Raw genomic sequence first — 19,369 nt, 5'->3', positions numbered from 1 at the left:
ACCCCCTGCCATCTGTCAATGGATCACCAGCTTCCTGACAGGCAGGAAACAACAGGTGAGACTGGGAGGTGTTACCTCCGGTATTCAGACAGTCAGCACTGGTGCTCCTCAGGGGTGTGTCCTTTCCCCACTGCTATTCTCCCTTTATACGAATGACTGCATATCAAGTGACCCAACTGTCAAACTCCTGAAATTTGCAGATGACACCACGCTCATTGGACTAATCCAAGATGGTGACGAGTCTGCATATAAGCAGGAGGTGAAGCAGCTGGTGCTATGGTGCAGTCAGAACAACCTTGAGCTAAACACACTCAAAACTGTGGAGATGATAGTGGACTTTAGGAAACATCCTTCAACACTACTCCCCCTCACAATATCCAACATTCCTGTGTCACCTGTGGAGAACTTCAAGTTTCTGGGCACTACCATTTCCCAAGACCTGAAATGGGAATCAAACATAAACTCAATTCTGAAAAAGGCCCAGCAGAGGATGTACTTTCTAAGGCAATTAAGGAAGTACAGTCTGCCACAGGAGCTGTTGATACAGTTCTACACTGCAGTCATTGAATCTGTCCTGTGCTCATCAATCACCATCTGGTTTGGAGCAGCAACAAAACAGGACAGAAACAGACTGCAGAAAACTGTTAAAACAGCTGAAAAATCATTGGTGCCCCCTGCCCACTCTCCAGGACTTGTACCATACAAGAACCAGAAACCGGGCAGGAAAAATCATTAATGACCCTTCACACCCTGGACACAACATCTTTCAGCTCCTCCCTTCTGGCAGGCGCTACAGAACTTTGTTCACTAAAACTGCCAGACACAGGAACAGTTTCTTTCCCCAAGCAATCACCCTCACTAACAACTGACCATAATTATATTCCATGCTCATATCTATGAGTACTGCACAGAACTGTCACTCATCACATTATCTGTATATGTTGCACACACTATTGCTTCTATATACTGTACAAAGTTTTATAGTAAACTCTCTCATCATACCTGGCACACAATACTGTCATTTGCACTACCATGCACTCCCACACTTTATGTACATTACTGGTCTGTATCCCTATTTATTACCCACACTGTCTATACTGTCTCATATTGTCTGTATTGTCTTGTATAGTCTGTTTTGTCTTGTTGTGTCTGTTTTGTCATGTATAGGTTTTATTTATGTCTGTACTTTTGAGAGTAACAAACAGCTGGAACCAAATTCCTTGTGTGTGTCAACACACTTGGCCAATAAACCTGATTCTGATTCTGATTCTGATGAGGTGAAGGTGTGATGATGAGGTGAAGGTGAGATGAGAAGTTGGGATGATAAGGTGAAGTTGTGATGAGGTGAAGGTTTGATGATGAGGTGAAGGTGAGATGTTGAGGTGAAGGTGAGATGTTGAGGTGAAGGTGAGATGATGAGAAGTTGTGATGATGAGGTGAAGGTGAGTTGATGAGGTGAAGGTGAGATGATGAGGTGAAGATGTGATGATGAGGTGAAGGTGAGATGATGAGAAGGTGTGATGAGGTGAAGGTGAGATGATGAGAAGTTGTGATGATGAGGTGAAGGTGAGATGATGAGAAGTTGTGATGAGGTGAAGGTGTGATGAGGTGAAGATGTGAAGTTGTGATGATGAGGTGAAGGTGAGATGAGGTGAAGGTGAGATGATAAGTTGAGTTGATGAGGTGAAGGTGAGATGAGAAGTTGTGATGAGGTGAAGGTGTGATGATGAGGTGAAGATGTGATGATGAGGTGAAGGTCAGATGATGATAAGGTGTGATGAGGTGAAGGTGAGATGATGATAAGCTGTGTTGATGAGGTGAAGGTGAGATGATGATAAGTTGTGTTGAGGTGAAGGTGTGATGATGAGAAGTTGTGATGAGGTGAAGATGTGATGATGTGAAGTTGTGATGATGAGGTGAAGGTGAGATGATGAGGTGTAGATGTGATGATGAGGTAAAGGTGTGATGATGAGGTGAAGGTGAGATGAGAAGTTGTGATGAGGTGAAGGTGAGATGAGGTGAAGGTGTGATGAGGTGAAGGTGAGATGAGAAGTTGTGATGAGGTGAAGGTGTGATGATGAGGTGAAGGTGAGATGAGGTGAAGGTGTGATGAGGTGAAGGTCAGATGATGAGAAGGTGTGATGAGGTGAAGGTGAGATGATGAGAAGGTGTGATGATGAGGTGAAGGTGAGATGATGATAAGTTGTGTTGATGAGGTGAAGGTGAGATGAGAAGTTGTGATGAGGTGAAGGTGTGATGATGAGGTGAAGGTGAGATGATGAGAAGTTGTGATGATGAGGTGAAGGTGAGATGATGAGAAGGTGTGATGATGAGGTGAAGGTGAGATGATGAGAAGGTGTGATGATGTGACCTGCAGTTGATGTAGATGTACAATAAATTCATTCTTCATCAGTAATCACTTTCTAAAAACTATCCATGGAATGTGGGAGGAGAAACCAAAACAAACACACACACACACACACACACACACACACTCACAGAAAACAAAAAAGCAATTTGGAATAAATAATACCTTGTAAACACATTATTATAATGTGGATGTTTCAGCTATGAGTTGTATGTATGTGTCTGTGTGTGTGTGTGTGTGTGTATACCAGGTTTTTTTTATCTCAGCACTAGCAGCTTGTCTTGAAATGCTGAAGGCCTTCACATGATGTTCACATCTGCAGAATTGAATCATCAGATCTTCTCTTGTTTATTTTTGTGAACGTTTGTTTGGAAACTGAATTCAGGGAAATAGAAGGTGGACTTCCGGTGACTCTACAAGCTCCTATTCTCCATCACTGAGCACTTCCTGGACCATGACTATCACAACAAACCTGCACCTTTAACCCAGATCCCTGCACCAGCTAAAAAACCACCACCACAAGATCAAGCAGCTAACACATCAGGTCCAGGAGAACATTCTGGAACAGTACAAAGATATATCTACAACATCTCATGAAACACCACAAATTTTAATATTAAAAAAGTGAGAAGATCATGGCATGATTACTTCACCATGTGAAGGAGAAGTTCAGTTGAGTCAGAAGCAACTGAGAGGACAGAGACTCTGAAGAAGCTGAGAAGATTTACAGATAATTACAATGATCTAAATTCTCCACCAAGGTGGACCTCAAAGGAAAGTGGTGAGAAGTCGTCTTCTGTTGTTTCTGGTTTGAGGAGATCATATTTCTAAACTTAGCATTTAACAGAACATTTGGCTGAAACCCAAAACTGCTCCTCAACACGAGGACACAGTTAGGACATTGTGAAGACGGTGTAACAACACTAAGGAAACCGCGAGTCCACAGTGGAGACACTGTAAAGACATTGTGGAGACGCTGTGAGGACATTGTGGAGACACTGTGAAGACATTGTGGAGACACTGTGAAGACATTGTGGAGACGCTGTGAAGACATTGTGGAGACGCTGTGAAGACATTGTGGAGACGCTGTGAGGACATTGTGGAGACGCTGTGAGGACATTGTGGAGACGCTGTGAGGACATTGTTCATGGTCTGGGGAATGCTTCAGGGTTGAGGGTGAGATGGACCGAGTCTGGAACTCAATCTGCCTGTGAATCTGAGACTAGCTGTTTTCCAGTGAGCTCTGTACTCCAGATCTTTAGCAATTTAGCCAAGAAGAACAGGCAGGAAACATCAGGATCCAGATGTGCAGAGTTGAGAGAGATGTCTCCCAGAAGACCTGCAGATGGAATTACAGCCAAAGATCATTCTGAAGAAAAAAATCATACAAAGAAATCGTTAACTAGGGTTAGTGAGTAGTTCACACACACACACACACACACACACACACACACACACACACACACACACACACACACACACACACACACACACACACACACACACACACACACACACACACACACACACTGACTGGAAAGTGACTCTTCCTGTTGGTTTAAATCTGTTTTGCAGATCTTCTCAGTTTAGTTTGATAGTTCTCACTTTGAGAAAAGTGATTAAGATAATGGATAAGGAAAATGCTCTCCATGATAAATCTAGTTAAACGTTCTGTAGAAGGTTCAGGTCCATCACACTGGGTGTCCTGGTGTCACTACAGTCAAATCAAAGCCTTTACACTTTTAATGACATTAAAGCTAGAACTTAATGTGACTTAATGAACACAGCATCCCTCCATGTCCTCCATCACGTTCCTCACAGCGTCCCTTCATCACGTTCCTCACAGCGTCCCTCCGTGTCCTCCATCACGTTCCTCACAGCGTCCCTTCATCACGTTCCTCACAGCGTCCCTCCGTGTCCTCCATCACGTTCCTCACAGCGCCCTTCATCACGTTCCTCACAGCGCCCCTCCGTGTCCTCCATCACGTTCCTCACAGCGCCCTTCATCACGTTCCTCACAGCGCCCCTCCGTGTCCTCCATCACGTTCCTCACAGCGTCTCTCCGTGTCCTCCATCACGTTCCTCACAGCGTCCCTCCGTGTCCTCCATCACGTTCCTTACAGCGTCCCTCCGTGTCCTCCATCACGTTCCTTACAGTGTCCCTCCATGACGTTCCTCACAGTGTCCCTCCATCACGTTCCTCACAGGGTCCCTCCGTGTCCTCCATCACATTCCTCACAGCGTCCTCCGTGTCCTCCATCACATTCCTCACAGCGTCCCTCCGTGTCCTCCAACACGTTCCTCACAGCGTCCCTCCGTGTCCTCCAACACGTTCCTCACAGCGTCCCTCCGTGTCCTCCAACACGTTCCTCACAGCGTCCCTCCCAACTCCACAAACTCCTCAGATGTTTAATTCTGTAACCACCAATTCCACAACTGAGACTTTATTTACTCACAATTACATTGAATTAATTTCAAAACCACAAGTGTACACACACACACACACACACACACACACACACACACACACACACACAGCTGATCAATTAATACACAACTTTAAACGAGGTTGTGGGCGTGTCCAGAGCGTGAGGCCACACCCAGATTAAAGAGGGCGGAGCTCAGGTTGATGTTGAGGAATGCTCGAGACGCATCAGACAAGCGCAGTGTTTCCTGTAACAGCAGGTGAAGAGAAGAAGCTTCAAACAGACGCCGATTCTTTCTGTAACACACACACACACACACACACACACACACACACACACACACACACACACACACACACACACACACACACTTCAGTTAAATGTGTTTCCATGCTAGCTTCTCTAATCTCCAACATTCTTCACTTTCAGCTCACATTTCACATCAACATCAGTTCCTCTTCCATCCAGATGTTCCCCCTCCCAACTCCTTCTGCTAACGAGGATTAATGAGCTCGTTTAGATGCAGACACTAAGCTAACGAGGTGTTTAGCCTGGAGAGCACACTGAGGAAATAAAGCATGATGAAGGGACCTGGAGAACAGATCTACTCAACTCTACCCCTGGAGGTCTACATGAAGTGACCATCTGGTTTCTGTAGAGCAAAACCTCAGTGTGGGTACAGAAAGAGACGAGGGTTGGAGTTGATGTTACAGAAGAACACGATAAAGATGATGGTGATAGTGGGAGTGGTGAGGATAATAATGATGGTGATGATGGAGAGGGTGGAGGTGGTAAAGATGATGGAGAGGGTAAGGGTGGTGAGGATGATGGTGAAGATGGAGATGGAGAGGGTGAAGATGATAATGACGGTGATGATGGAGAGGGTGGAGGTGGTGAGGATGATTGTGATGATGGAGATGGAGGGGTGAGTGTGATAATGATGGTGATGACGGAGAGGGTAGAGGTGGTGAGGATGATGATGGAGATGGAGAGGGTGATGAGACTGATTAGGATGGTGGTGAGAATAAAGGGTGTTGGTTGATGATGGTAAAGATGGTGGTGGTGATAAAGAATTGAGCTCAGACCTGATGAAGGACAGTTTCTGGAGGAGAACGCTGAGCTTCTCGGCGATGGTGAGGTCCAGTCGAGGGTTTCGGAGAAGCACAGCAGCGCAGCAGAAGAACTGATCTGTGCTGCACACTTCCAGGAAAGCAGAAAGATGAGCTACAGGAGGATAGTTTGGAAAAGGAAAAGTAGTTCGAGGATGGTGTTAACAGAGGAGCATTGCTTACTCAGACTCAGCTTCTAAACATCTCACATACAAACAAACAAAAACTTCAATCTCCAAAAGAAAACCAATAAATAAAAGACTAAAGACACAGAAGTGTTTCAGAGGGAAAAGGGAGAGACGGACTAACGTCTGGACGCTGTATGAGGAGGTCAATACTTTTACTCAGATAGAATCAGAACTACTTCTGGAGCTTCTCAGACTGTAGAGGTCTTGTTCTACTGGCATGTTCCCAGTAAACCTTTATACCATGATGCACATCAGACAGGAGATAAGATCTACACACATAATCCCACACAGTTCCTTTGGAGGTGAGAACCAAACTGAGATCAGACCTGAGCATAGAGAAGAACAGAAGAACAGATGAGTGATGACATCAGTAGCAATTCGAGCTGCTTTCCTCACGGTCACTCAGACCTCATACATGTATTTGCACCTTCATCTGGGTTCACATCATCATCATCTGCCTCGCATTAACCCACGCCTGGTGACCTCCTGACCTCAGGATTTAACACAAATGGTCAACTTTGCCCTTTTATCCTCAGCACATCTGCATCCTTCTCAAGCTAACCACACACACACACACACACACACACACACACACACACACACACACACACACACACACACACACACACACACACTGCACTAAAGATAAAGCTTCAAAGCTAGAAGATGTTTATAAAATGTTTTGATCTAAAGGCCGGATATTCTGTTGTTCTAATGTAACGAGAAATAGAGCGCGCACACACACACACACACACACACACACACACACACACACACACACACAAACACATCTGTCCACATCTGCTCTCTCTCATCCTCACAGGTAGAGCTGTCTCCTATTAGACAGAGCTGAGGGAACTTCAAAGACGTCCATCACGGCGGCTCTGAGCGTCTGCATGGTTTCAGCACATGGAGAACATTAGCGTCAGCATGGAGAAGAACACAGAGCAGGTTTATGCTGGAACTCAGGATGCTGGACGTGACCTTCAGGTGTGAACTCCTTGTGCCCTTTGACCTTAGTGCTTTCACACAGGCTGCTAATTATCCCTCCATAAATCGCTAGCAGCTCGTAAAGCCGTGGCCTGGAGTCGTGTGGGACTCGCGGCTCTGCTTAGCATCACCCAGAGGAAACACGCGTCACTCATAAAGAGACTTCAGCTGATTAGCAGCGAATGCAGCAGTCCAGACGTAATGTTAAGGGTGTGTGTGTGTGTGTGTGTGTGTGTGTATAAAATCACCAGTAAAAGAACCAGAAAGTGAGAGAGAGAATATTCAGGGCTCACAAAGTCTCACACGTCCATCAATACAACATGAAACACACACACACACACACACACACACACACACACAAATCTACAGGATCTGATGGTATCTGAGGGAACATCACAATGTGGAGAGGAACGTCCACAGGAACATCACACACCATCTGTTCTAAAATCAGTCCGGTGGAGAATGTGGTGATTAAACACAAATTGTGTGATGAAGATGTGGATGACCGAGTGTAATTCAGAAAACAGGCTTTATCACCTGCAGGTCTGTGTGTGTGTGTGTGTGTGTGTGTGTGTGTGTGTGTGTGTGAGCTTTATTAGCCTCGTCTGACACGTTGGTGTTTAATGGAGCAGAAAGGAGCCTGGCTGATGGACGTGTTAATGACGTTTGACTCTGTGGCCATGTGGACTTGATCACACTAATCACACTTGTATCAGTGTGCGTGCGCACGTGAGTGAGTGCATGTGTGTGTGTGTGTGTGTGTGTGTGTGTGTGTGTGTGTGTGTGTGTATATGTGTGTGAACGTAATAAAACAAAGATGGGAAACAAAATAATCGTCACTGAGACACAGTCATCATCACCACCACTCTCCGTTCTTCTCCTCTACAGGTCTGGATACACACCAGGGACCTTCTAACCTTAGCAGATCATGGCCGTGAAGACATGCTATTATTAAATAAGATGTGCAGACGTGTGTGACGTGAGACTCACGTGACTCTGCGCTCATCTGCAGCAGGATCTCCAGCGCTGCAGCGAGCAGTCCTGGACTTCCTGTCCTCAAAACGGCTAAAATGGTGGTCAGGGCCTTGTACTTCAGGAATAGGCCACGCCCCTCGTCCTCTCCCACAATGCCGTGCAAAACGCAGAGGGCCTGTGCCAAAACGTCCGCTGGAGATCAGAACACGTGGAGAACATGGTGTAACTGATCACCATCTGAATAACAGCAGACACACACACACACACACACACACACACACACACACACACACACCTCTCCCTCACACTGCACTACCTTTTAATCTTAAGTTTATCTTATAAACATCCTGAACCGTCTCCTTCATCCAGGTGTGATCATGGAGAAGGATGGCTAGAGAGAGAGAAGGATGGAGAGAGCAGACACATCTTCTCCTCAGATGTTCTGAACCTCTCCCTCATCTGCTTCAGATAAACTCTTGTGAGGAGGCAAGTTCCAGCGCTCAGGACCAACGTTTCCTCTCTGCTGATTATCTGCTCTTCTCCACGTAAACACCACCAGGCTGATGCATGTTCTTCACTTCTTATGGAGAGAAAGCAGAGAGATGATTACTCCCAGATGGAGTCGAAACATCCTGCAGGTTCTCCTCTGTACCCAAATGAGAACATCACAATGCTGTCTGTGGACACAGACCCTGAACTGTAGAGATATGAATCCATCTGGAGCTCCACAGAAGATCTGAGCATTCTGGAGAGCGGTCGTATAAAGGATTGAGATGAAGGAGATTAAAGAGTGATGGTGTTAAATATCACTCTCAGGGACGAGATGAAGAAACAGATGACTACGATCACAGTTAAACACTGAAGGCCTTGGGGGGAGAATGCTCCAGACCCTTCTCCAAACATCTCAACATCGCCATCTGCTGTGAGTCTCACACACACATGAGGAGAGAGAGAGAACGAAACAGGACAGACAGGAGGAAGAGAAGATGGATGGAGACGTTAGATGATGGCGTACCCTGGCTGAGAGTTTTGAGGATGATGATGGAGGACAGAAAGCGAGTGTGAGGGCACGAGCTCCTGAAGAGTGGAGGAGATTTTCGGTTCACTTCCTCTCCTAATCTCCTCAACGTTGAGGTCAAAAGGAGATGCTGGGAAAATCATACACACACACACACACACACACACACACACACACACACACACACACACAGTGTTTCCACATAAGGATCTCATGGAACCATGTGATGGAAGCACAACTACAATCTGGAGGAACCTGTGGCTCAGATGAAGAGCACATGATGTTTTTCTGCTCATCATGAAGATGTGAAGTACCTGTGAGCTGTTCTCCAGCTGTGTGAGGGAACAGTAGATGAAGCGCAAGAGCGGTAAATGAAGAAACGTCTCGGCCTGCTGGAACTGCTCGAGCACAACAGGAAGAACCTGAAAAAATAAAAAACTAATTGAATATGGAGTGTGTGTGTTAGAAAGCCTCAGGAGGTTCTGGAGCAGGTCTGAGGTGTGAGAGTTATGGGTGGATATGAAGTGATATGTGTGTGTAGGTGTGTGTGTGTGTGTGTAGGTGTGTGTGTGGCGTGGGGGAGGGGGGATAACATTGTTTTGGGGGGGAAAAAAAGGAACAAAAGGCTTCTTTCATGGAGGGCTTGCTTAAACCTGAGTATGAGTGTGTGTGTGTGTGTGTGTGTGCGCGTGCGTATGCGAGTGTGCATGCATGAGTGTGTATACGTGAGTGTGTGTGTGAATGTGTGCACCTTGGCACAGCGTTCCTGCAGGGAAGTAGGTGGAACCCCATACGATTCAACTTCGCTCTGTGTTTTAAGGTCTTGTGAGGGAAAATACGGCCCGTCCACCATCCACTCCATCACACAGTGCAGGAGCTTCAGCGCTGAGGAACTGGAGGAGCTCTTACACACACACACACACACACACACACACACACACACACACACACACACACACACACACACACACACACACACACACACACACACTATTTACCCCAAGCCAGGATTCTGCATGTTTCAGTGACACTGATGCCTCTACAGTGTGGTGTCTGAACACTGGGCTGATGCTGCCCCTAGTGTCTGCACCCTAATATTACACCCCACACAGAAACACACACACACACACACACACACACACACACACACACACACACACACACACACACACACACACACACACACACACCTACACCTGCACTGTGAACATTTAAACAAACTGATTTAAAATCTGTAACATTTCCACACAGAAATAACAAAATTCACCTTGTTTACAGAAAGAGCTTTATCCTGAGTGGATGGTTTAGGATCCCGTGGCTTTGGCATAATGTTTTCCCGCCCTCTGTGTGAGTGCTCTTGCTTTCTCTATCCACACACACACACACACACACACACACACACACACACCGTTACACTATCAGTGGAACACCTGGTTTGATTTTTATTCACATTAGAGTGATTTCTCACCTGCAGGTTTTCCAGTCGAGCCTGAGTTCTCTGTGACTGGATCTCCAACCGGCCGTTCTGCTCACTCAATTCACTCAGCTACACACACACACACACACACACACACACACACACACACACACACACACACCCACCATGTAGGAAATAGGACGGAAAAGCTGAGTGGTGTGTTTGGAGAAGAGGTTCTCACCTGTTTCTTCAAGCTGATGTTCAGCTCCTTCATGGAATCCAAACTTGACTTCATCCTTTTGTTCTCTTTGTTTTTTTCTCTCAGTGCAGCTCTCAGACTCTCCACCTCCTGCTGGTGTCTCTGTAAAACAGCATTATTTACAGATCATGAAATCCACTACACACACACACACAGGGGTGTGTGTGTGTGTGTGTGTGTGTATATAATAACCTGCTGCAGGACATTGATTCGATCCAGGACGTCCTCCTCTACACTCATAAGTCTGGTTATGGTGCTCTGTTGCTTCAGGAGAAGCTTCTCTCTCCACTGGAGCTCATGTTCACGCTCACACAGTGAGGCTGCTCGCACCTGAAACACACACACACACACACACACACACACACACACAGAATCTCTACAGACTGGTGCATCCTGTAGGTGGATGTTGGTGAGAAGACCGAGCTCAGAGCAGGTGGATCTGACAGGATTCTCCTGTATCTGTAAGATCAGATCTGTACAGGTGTGGGAGAAGAAGAACATGGACATGTGTAGGGATGTGTGTAGGTGTAGATCAGAGGTGGTTTCTGAGCTGAGGTTCTGAGAGAGAAGAATGTTTATGAGGGATTCAAAAGGTTCCTCTGATTCTGAGGTTCACTCACCTGCAGTTTTTCATAAATCTGGATCATCTCTTGGTGGACTTGTTCGATGTGGGCCGGACTCCTCGGCCCAGTCCATCTGCTGAACCTCACTGGCTCCGTCTCAAACGAACTGGAAGGGTAGACTAGATTAGAGGGCAAAGTCATGTCTGGAAATAAACGAAACAGAGGTCAGGAGGATATCTGAGGTCATCATGGTCCAGCTTCATTGTTTAAGTGAATCAGCTTCTGTGAAGTTGAAGCACCAGTCACACGCCAGCTTCATAAAACAGATCGTTCACGTTTTGTGATGGTGCATGGACCTGAACATTGTGTGTATGAAACCTGACCTGTCTCTGTACACAGGACCTCGGTTCTCCGCAGAGCATCTGTCAGGTCAGTGAGGACGTCTTCACTGCTCAGAACACTCTCATCACGGATCAGCCTGGAATCAGGAGATAGAAATGAGACCAATGGAGCAGCAGGAAGTGAATGAACATCAGTGTGTGTGCTTTATATTACACACCGACACCTGCAGAAGCTCCATCCTGCTCCTTTCACTGCTTTAACATCATTACTGAGATGTTCTCTCACCGTTCAGGTGGATCTGAAACAGCATGGAAAAGCTCCTGGAGTGCTTGGCTGTACTTCTTCATCTCTTGCTGTGATGTTTTCACTTCTTCTCCATCTGACAGCGTCCTGACCACGGCTTGGGCTTCAAACACACACACAAACACTTCAGTGGATCAGTATGTAAGGAGTGATAGAGGGATGGGGAGAAGGTGATCAGCAGTATGGAGATGCACTCACAGATCTCTGCAGACTTTTCCATGTTTCGTCCACAGTCTTCACTCACTCGTGCTTCCTCTGGAGCAGAAACCTGACCAACACACACCTGTGTTCAATTTACACACATCACATCCTCCAGCTTTTGTTGTGATGCTGTGCGCATGCGCGTTGAAACAGACCGTGTACGAATCGAGATGACTCGTTTTTATGAGTCACTTTAAAGACTCGTTCAAAATGAATGTTCATGAACGACTCTTCACTACCTCACACTGAACCCAGAATCGTTTATCTCACCGACTCTTATAGACTACATGTGAAACAAACAAACAAACAAACAAACAAACAAACAAATCAACAAATAAACAAACAGACTGAGTAACGGTGGTTGTTTAGGTCAATAATTTCCTCCCCGGGTTAAGGGTTATTTCTCCTTCTGTAATAATAACAATAATAATCATATAAAATAATGATGAAACAGAAAATACCCGCATTCTCCTCTCCAGATACTTCCGCTGCAGCATCTCAGCTTTTCTGTTCAAATCCCTGCTGACTGTCTCTGTGTTCATGTTTAAACTCAGATACACACACACTCTTACACACACACACTCTCTCTCTCTCTCTCACACACACGTGTATTAAAGCCGCTACTTCTTCCCGCCTGCTTTACAGCAAGTCCCGCTTTTACTCTCTAATCGGTTGTAAAACAGTTCCCGGAATGCGGGTGTGAAAATTAATAAGCGTCTGTTTAACGGTTGTACCGGAAGTGTCCGCCATGTTACAGTTTCACAATAAAACCTCCCAAAAAAAGCTTTTAAAATAATACTTTTTTATAGAGTTGAAAATGTTTAACTCTAAAGGCCTTAAACATATTATTATTATTATTATTACAATAAAATAAGAAAATAGAAATAAATAAATATAAAGATAATTTAAAAATAAAGCAGCAAAGAAAAAACAGAAAGCAGGAAAATCAGATTATAATAATAGCTATAGAAGTTAATGCACACATCTAACACGCTACAATCCATCACGCTCCCTGAGATCTCAAAACTCTGGACTTCTAGTAGCTCCTAGAATAGCAAAGTCCACTAAAGGTGGTAGAACATTCTCACATTTAGCTCCTAAACTCTGGAATAGTCTTCCTGACAGTGTTCAGGGCTCAGACACACTCTCCCAGTTTAAGTGCAGATTAAAGACGTATGTTTTTAGCAAAGCCTACACATAACACACATCACATCATAACCTTGTGCTCCAGAACATCTGATCACATCACATTATCAACTTGTGCTGTTAATATCATGAACAGCAGCTACGCTAATTCCTCTCCACTGCTTCTCTTTCTCTCCCCATCCCGAGGCTTCCTGAGGTTGCTCCAGCTCCAGTCACGTCCCACCTCATGAAGATTGTGGACCTTTAAAGAAGTAGATGCTGCAAACATCCCGAACCATCTAGAGACGTACCAGTGCCAGCTGGATTCCACTTCATGTGGAGTTTGGACACTGGACCTTTCTGAGTGTTTAAAGGCTCTGACATGGAGAAGCTGGTTTTGGATCTGTGATGATCTCAGATGTTGAGCTATTTTATGAGTTGCTCAGTAGCTCCTAGTTTTATAACCATAATGACTGTATAAGACTGTAGAAAGATCATCAGTCATAATCACACACTCCAGTGCTCATGTTAGTTCTCACTCTCCAGTGTTCTGTAGTGTTTAAAGACTATAATCACACTCTTGATGTCACCCAGATGAGGATGAGGTTCTGCTTTTGAGTCTGGTTTCTCTCAAGGTTTCTTCCTCATAACATCTAATGGAGTTTTTTCTTCATCACAGTCTCCATGCTGCTCATCAGGAATAAACACATCATTCACCTTCACTGTTAAATTCTGTAAAGCTGCTTTTAGACAATATCAGTTGTGTAAAGTGCAATAGAAATAAACTTGAACTTTATACATGTAACTAATATTTTATTAACACAATAACCTTTATTTAAAGGTTTCATAAATAAATAAATAAACGTGTTATTTCTGTGTTGTTGTTTTGTTTTTCGACTCCGTGATTTAAAAGTAGCGCATTCGGCTATGGTTTAGTGACAGACATGCGCAGTAGCATTACAACGCGTTTATTGTTGCTGTTGTAACTCATTTAATGGGTTACAGGGCGGTACTTCCTGTGGATTACTTCCGGTTTACTGTGTCGTACCCGGAAGTGAGCAGCTGTGTGCAGGTTGTGTGTGTGTGTGTGCGCGTGCGCTGCTGCAGGGGAATTTGCGATGTAAACAGAAGTCCATCAAACTCGATATTTCTGCGGTTTATCCGGAAGGTTGGTGTAAATGTACGAGTTTAAAATCCAGCGTTGATTTTTCAGGGCCGCAGTAAACCTCAGTGCCGGCTAGCGGAGCTAAAGGCTAACGAACCTAGCAGTGTCCCTCTAATAATAATGAAAAGCATCACTGTTCTAATCTTACACGCTTATTATTATTATTATTATATTTATTATGAAATATATTATGAGTGTGTGTAATATGTATAAGATTAGTTTGATATAAAGTGATTCTACTGCACTACTGGAACATTCCATAGGATTCTTTTCCGTCTGCTCCGAGTGTGTGTCGGTATTAACCGTGTGCACGGTATCGCAATACTCAGCACGATATTTCGATTCATATCAGCAGCGGTTTTTGCACAGATGTTTTTCTGTTACAACACAATTAAAAAAGTCGACTGAAATTAGATTTGGTGTTTTATACCTTTGTTCAGAAGCATTGCTATTGTTCCGGTGACACAGAAGAACAGGCTACGCCCACATGTGTTCACACAGGGTTCCTTTGAGAACCTGATCATCTTGCTCTCTCTCTCTCTCTCTCTCCTCAGTGTGGAAGATGACGACGATTGTCCACGATGCCTCGGAATGCGTGCTCCTGTGTCGGGAATGCAACCTGTACCTGAAACCTATCGCCAAGATGAGCATCAGTGTGTCGCTTCCACAGCTCAAGATGCCCGGGAAGTCCATCTCCAACTGGGAGGTGATGGAGCGCCTGAAGAGCATGGTTCACCCGGAGCAGTTCGCCTCGCTCCGGATCTCCAAAAGCACCATGGATTACATCCGCTTCGAGGGAGAGGCGGAGAACAAGAGCGCCGTCAAGCGCTTTCTGTCCAACCTGGATGGGAAGAGCATCAAACTCAGCGGCTTCACCGACGTCCTGAAGGTGCGCGCTGCCGCAACCAAGATGGAATTCCCGACCCGGCACGACTGGGACTCGTTTTTCCGGGACGCTAAGGACATGAACGAGACGGTTCCAGGAGAGAGACCAGACACTATCCATCTCGAAGGACTTCCCTGCAAATGGTTCGCCCAGAAAGACACGTCATCAGACAAACCTTCAGAAGAAGCCCTGAAGTGCGTGTTCGAAAAATTCGGGAAGATCCGTAACGTTGATATTCCCATGCTCGATCCGTACAGGGAGGAAATGACGGGAAAGAATTTCAACACCTTCTCATTCGGCGGCCATTTAAACTTCGAAGGTTACGTGCAGTACGATGATCACACAGGGTTTGTGAAGGCCATGAGCTCGCTGAGGGGGATGAAGCTCCTGTACAAGGGCGAGGACGGGAAAGCCATGGCCTGCCCCATTAAGGTACGTCCTCACAATAACCTTTATCAGAAGAGTTTACCACTTCACACTCATTATTACCTTCACACTGAATTCTCTGCAGGTGAGCTTCGACACCACCAAACACCTGAGCGACTTGTCTCTGAAAAAGAGACACCAGGAGCGCATGAAGCTTCAGGAGCTGGAGAAGCAGAGGGAGGAGCAGAAACGACGTGAGAAGGAGGAGGAGGAGAGACGCAAGGAGGAAGAACGGTAATGTTTGAACTCATTCATTTAGTTTTAATGAGAGGATCCTGAGGAACTCCAGATGTTGTGATGTTCTGCACTTCTTTACTGAATTATACACATTTTCACCATCCAGCTTTAAAGGCTGGAGATAAAACATCTGGGATCAAACCTGAGCAGAACCTCAGATCTTTACCTCATAGCTTTGAACTGTGTGTGTGTGTGTGTGTGTGTGTGTGTGTGTGTGTGTGTGTGTGTGTAGAAAGCAGCGTGAGCTGGAGGAGGAAGAGAAGGAAAAGAGGCGAGAGGAGAAGCTGCGTAAACGAGAGCAGAAGCTAAAGGAGCGAGAGGAGAAGAAGAACCAGAAGAAAGTGAAGAAGCAGCAGGAGGAGGAGCAAAAGAAACTCCACCAGAAGATCGCCATGGAGGAGAGGAAGCTGCTTCTGGCGCAGAGGAACCTTCAGTCCATCCGGCTCATCGCCGAGCTGCTGAGCAGGGCCAAGGTCAGACTCGTGCTTTTTATCAGTTTACAGTTACATCCAGCTTTACGTTGTGATTCTGTAGATGATCTGCAGGTTCTGCTTGGTCCTCAGGCCCTGAAGCAGGAGCAGCTGGAGCGAGAGAAGGCCGACCTCACGCGGCTAGAGGAAGAGGCAGAGGTTCGGCGCCTGCAGGAGGCGGAGCTTCGGTGTAAACAGGAGGAGGAGCTGCGGAGGGTGGAGGGTGAGAAGGCTCGAGCTCTGGAGCTCCAGAAGAAAGAACGTGAGCTGAGAGACAGATTGCTGGGGAACCTTCTGAAAAAAAGCACAAACCAGGGGGTGGAGTCTAATGGTGAGATTAAGAAGTGGGAGGGGCCTAGTGTTGAGCCTACCAAGGTGGAGGGGCGCAATGAAATTACCCCCGCTGCCACTGGGGGTCACCATGAGGGCAAATCAGGAAAAGAGGAGAAGCAAAAAACCCAGAGAGAACGGAATCGCAGCTGTGGGAGGAGTCGGAGCCAGAGTAGGAGTGGCCAGGGGCGGAGCAGTAACCAACGTCACCCATACGGACACAGACGAAGTCGGAGCAGGAGGGCGGTTCAGGGGCGGAGTTTGAGCAGGAGTCAGAGGCGACGTAGCCAGGGTATTCTGGGCAATGGGAAAAGTGGGAGGAGCCATCGGTACAGCCATGGGCGGAGCAGCAGCAGCAGCAGTGGGCGGAGCGTGAGTCGCTCTTCCAGCCGAGGGCGGAGTCGGCGATCCAAACGTCACTGAAAACATCTGGATGTGTGGATATGTAAGAAACATGCTAATTAGCGATTTATTAAGACGGTGAAGGTTACCCAGGAGTCACGTGACACAGGGACGACTCTACAGTCGACGCTTTTTCTGTTGTTGTTTTCATTTGAGTTAGCATGAATGTGCTTTAGTGTTACTAGCGTGTCTAACAATTTTCATACCTTCATAGATGAATGCTAAACGTCTGATTAGCATTAGCGTATTCCTCCTGACTGATTAGCGCAATCCGGTCATTACAGCGTGTTTATAACTGCCATGTTTTACTGCAATTACATGGGATTTATTTTCACCAGGTTTCATGTTTATCTAACGAGTCACACGTCACACTACACGTGATCATCACACCAATCCCTCTCATAGCGGGGAGTGTTTCAGCTGTTCTTCAGGGCCAGTTTTATTTACAGAACATCAGCACTGATTGAAATCTTCACACACACGTTCTTCCTCCTACTGGAGTGTCTGATTTCTCACACCACAAAACCAAAGCTGTGTTCTGTATTTGTGTTCTTCTGTAAATAAACATCTGTAGTGCTGCGTGAACGTCGGAGATCTCACGCGCTCCAAACTCATAAAAACCTCTACGTTTCGCTTGCGTGTGCGTGTGTGTGTGTGTGTGTGTGTGTGTGTGTGTGTGTGTGTGTGTGTGTGTGTGTGTGTGTGTGTGTGTGTGTGTGTGTGTGTGAGAGACTCCTTCCTAAACATGTTGTAGATAATAAACATCTTCTTGAACCCACTTTTATTTGGTTTTGATTTATTCATTAGATTTTAAACAACAATTAAATAATCAGGTTGTTTATTAATGAATTAAAACAATGAAGTAATTAATAAAGTCTGTTCATTGGAGCATTTTTAAAGGAATTTGGACAAATCATTAAAAATAAAATAATTTTTCACTGTTTAAAGACTCGTTTCAGTAACAGATCCATTCATTTCTCAAAAAAAAAAAACCCTTCTCTGACCCATACGTGATGTTAATTACACTAACAACTGCTCCAGCGCACACACACACACACACACACACACACACACACACACACACACACACGCCGGTGTCAGGTTGTTTTCTGGGTCTGTTATTTAAAGACCACAGGACCCATGAGCTACACTTCACTGTTTCTTAATCTGAATCTAATCACTACTGCTATAATCCTGTTCCTCCAGCCTGGGGATTGGGACGTGGCCCAGTTTAGTGCGCACTTCACATGATTAGAATCAGATGTTTTTCCACCAGCAGCTCACTGAAGACCCAGAAGCCACAGTGAGAGATGATAGCAGCTGTTCACACCACTGCTCAGGGCTCAGGTTCTCTGAAGAGGTTTTCATGCATTGATTTGTGTGATAAACATCTAACGAGCTGAAAGACTTTGTGGTGTTGCTGGAGTTTGTGTTTAATTTGTCACCAGCACATGAGAGAATCATTAACGTCCACCAGCCCTGATTTTACTTCTTCATACACATTCACAACACCAGAACCCAACAATCTGTACGTCCATCCTGGATATAATCACTAATATCATTATCACCCTCAATCTGAACCAGTCTGATCTAGTGTAACCCAATCTGACTCAATCTGACCCAGTCTGATCTAGTGTAACCCAATCTGACTCAATCTGACCCAGTCTGATCTAGTGTAACCCAATCTGACCCAGTCTGATCTAGTATAACCCAGTCTGACCCAGTCTGATCTAGTGTAACCCAATCTGACTCAATCTGACCCAGTCTGATCTAGTGTAACCCAATCTGACCCAGTCTGATCTAGTGTAACCCAATCTGACTCAATCTGACCCAGTCTGATCTAGTGTAACCCAATCTGACTCAATCTGATCTAGTCTGATCTAGTGTAACCCAATCTGACTCAATCTGATCCAGTCTGACTCAATCTGAAGCAGTCTGATCTAGTGTAACCCAATCTTATTTAATCTGATCCAGTCTGATCTAGTGTAACCCAATCTGACCCAGTCTGATCTAGTGTAACCCAATCTGACTCAATCCGATCCCGCATGTCCTGATCTGAAGTTTTTTCAGACACGTGAGCGCTGCAGATGATTTGACCCACATCGTGTGTTTAATGTGAAGTAGCTTCGCTTGTTCAGCAGGTCAGAAGGTCCAGTAAGATGCAGTAAT

At 45.6% G+C, this 19,369-nt stretch overlaps 3 protein-coding genes across 8 annotated transcripts; 2 read left to right on the top strand and 1 right to left on the bottom strand.

Annotated features, from left to right (window-relative positions):
• Nucleotides 1–2,959: 2,959 nt before the first annotated feature.
• Nucleotides 2,960–12,894, bottom strand: LOC124379509 (coiled-coil domain-containing protein 138-like). Of its 5 annotated transcripts, XR_006924439.1 has the most exons (17): nucleotides 12,621–12,893; nucleotides 12,157–12,226; nucleotides 11,941–12,061; nucleotides 11,697–11,791; nucleotides 11,371–11,516; nucleotides 10,943–11,080; nucleotides 10,733–10,852; nucleotides 10,543–10,620; nucleotides 10,342–10,440; nucleotides 9,826–9,978; nucleotides 9,389–9,496; nucleotides 9,072–9,204; nucleotides 8,072–8,248; nucleotides 5,880–6,018; nucleotides 4,927–5,090; nucleotides 3,903–4,783; nucleotides 2,960–3,737 (listed from the first exon to the last, which is right to left on the bottom strand). XR_006924439.1 is itself a non-coding variant. In XM_046839904.1 (16 exons), the coding sequence occupies exons 1-15, from the start codon at nucleotides 12,699–12,701 to the stop codon at nucleotides 4,928–4,930; spliced, it is 1,821 nt and encodes a 606-aa protein (XP_046695860.1). In that variant the 5' UTR covers nucleotides 12,702–12,893; the 3' UTR covers nucleotides 2,960–4,783; nucleotide 4,927. The 5 variants fall into 5 exon arrangements, 4 of the variants coding, with proteins under 4 accessions (XP_046695860.1, XP_046695879.1, XP_046695869.1 ...); XM_046839904.1 differs by having other exon boundaries at nucleotides 2,960–4,783; XM_046839923.1 differs by lacking the exon at nucleotides 3,903–4,783.
• On the top strand, nucleotides 4,146–4,789 carry LOC124379912 (protein TRACHEARY ELEMENT DIFFERENTIATION-RELATED 7A-like). The gene is made up of 2 exons (XM_046840547.1): nucleotides 4,146–4,300; nucleotides 4,417–4,789. Exons 1-2 carry the CDS (start codon nucleotides 4,146–4,148, stop codon nucleotides 4,787–4,789), a joined length of 528 nt encoding a protein of 175 aa, XP_046696503.1.
• Nucleotides 12,895–14,314: 1,420 nt separating the features above from the next.
• On the top strand, nucleotides 14,315–17,978 carry akap17a (A kinase (PRKA) anchor protein 17A). Of its 2 annotated transcripts, none has more exons than XM_046839960.1 (5): nucleotides 14,315–14,464; nucleotides 15,004–15,767; nucleotides 15,847–15,995; nucleotides 16,231–16,471; nucleotides 16,562–17,978. In XM_046839960.1, the coding sequence occupies exons 2-5, from the start codon at nucleotides 15,012–15,014 to the stop codon at nucleotides 17,219–17,221; spliced, it is 1,806 nt and encodes a 601-aa protein (XP_046695916.1). In that variant the 5' UTR covers nucleotides 14,315–14,464; nucleotides 15,004–15,011; the 3' UTR covers nucleotides 17,222–17,978. The 2 variants fall into 2 exon arrangements, with proteins under 2 accessions (XP_046695916.1, XP_046695913.1); XM_046839957.1 differs by having other exon boundaries at nucleotides 14,323–14,452.
• Nucleotides 17,979–19,369: the final 1,391 nt, after the last annotated feature.

The sequence above is a fragment of the Silurus meridionalis genome, chromosome 3 (assembly GCF_014805685.1).
Source record: "Silurus meridionalis isolate SWU-2019-XX chromosome 3, ASM1480568v1, whole genome shotgun sequence".
In the NCBI taxonomy this organism is placed as follows: domain Eukaryota; kingdom Metazoa; phylum Chordata; class Actinopteri; order Siluriformes; family Siluridae; genus Silurus; species Silurus meridionalis.
Note: the sequence above shows the minus strand (reverse complement) of the source record. Positions and strands in the feature narration are given on the sequence as shown.

Coding starts and splice junctions, on each gene's coding strand:
- LOC124379912 (XM_046840547.1), top strand. CDS start 4,146: ATGAACACAGCATCCCTCCATGTCCTCCATCACGTTCCTCACAGCGTC. Junction 4,301..4,416: donor CCGTGTCCTCCATCACGTTC/CTCACAGCGCCC, acceptor TCCATCACGTTC/CTCACAGCGTCTCTCCGTGT.
- LOC124379509 (XM_046839913.1), bottom strand. CDS start 12,701: ATGAACACAGAGACAGTCAGCAGGGATTTGAACAGAAAAGCTGAGATG. Junction 10,441..10,542: donor CTCGACTGGAAAACCTGCAG/GTGAGAAATCAC, acceptor GTGTGTGGATAG/AGAAAGCAAGAGCACTCACA. Junction 6,019..8,071: donor GCAGATGAGCGCAGAGTCAC/GTGAGTCTCACG, acceptor ATCCTCCTGTAG/CTCATCTTTCTGCTTTCCTG.
- akap17a (XM_046839960.1), top strand. CDS start 15,012: ATGACGACGATTGTCCACGATGCCTCGGAATGCGTGCTCCTGTGTCGG. Junction 15,768..15,846: donor CCATGGCCTGCCCCATTAAG/GTACGTCCTCAC, acceptor AATTCTCTGCAG/GTGAGCTTCGACACCACCAA. Junction 15,996..16,230: donor AGACGCAAGGAGGAAGAACG/GTAATGTTTGAA, acceptor GTGTGTGTGTAG/AAAGCAGCGTGAGCTGGAGG.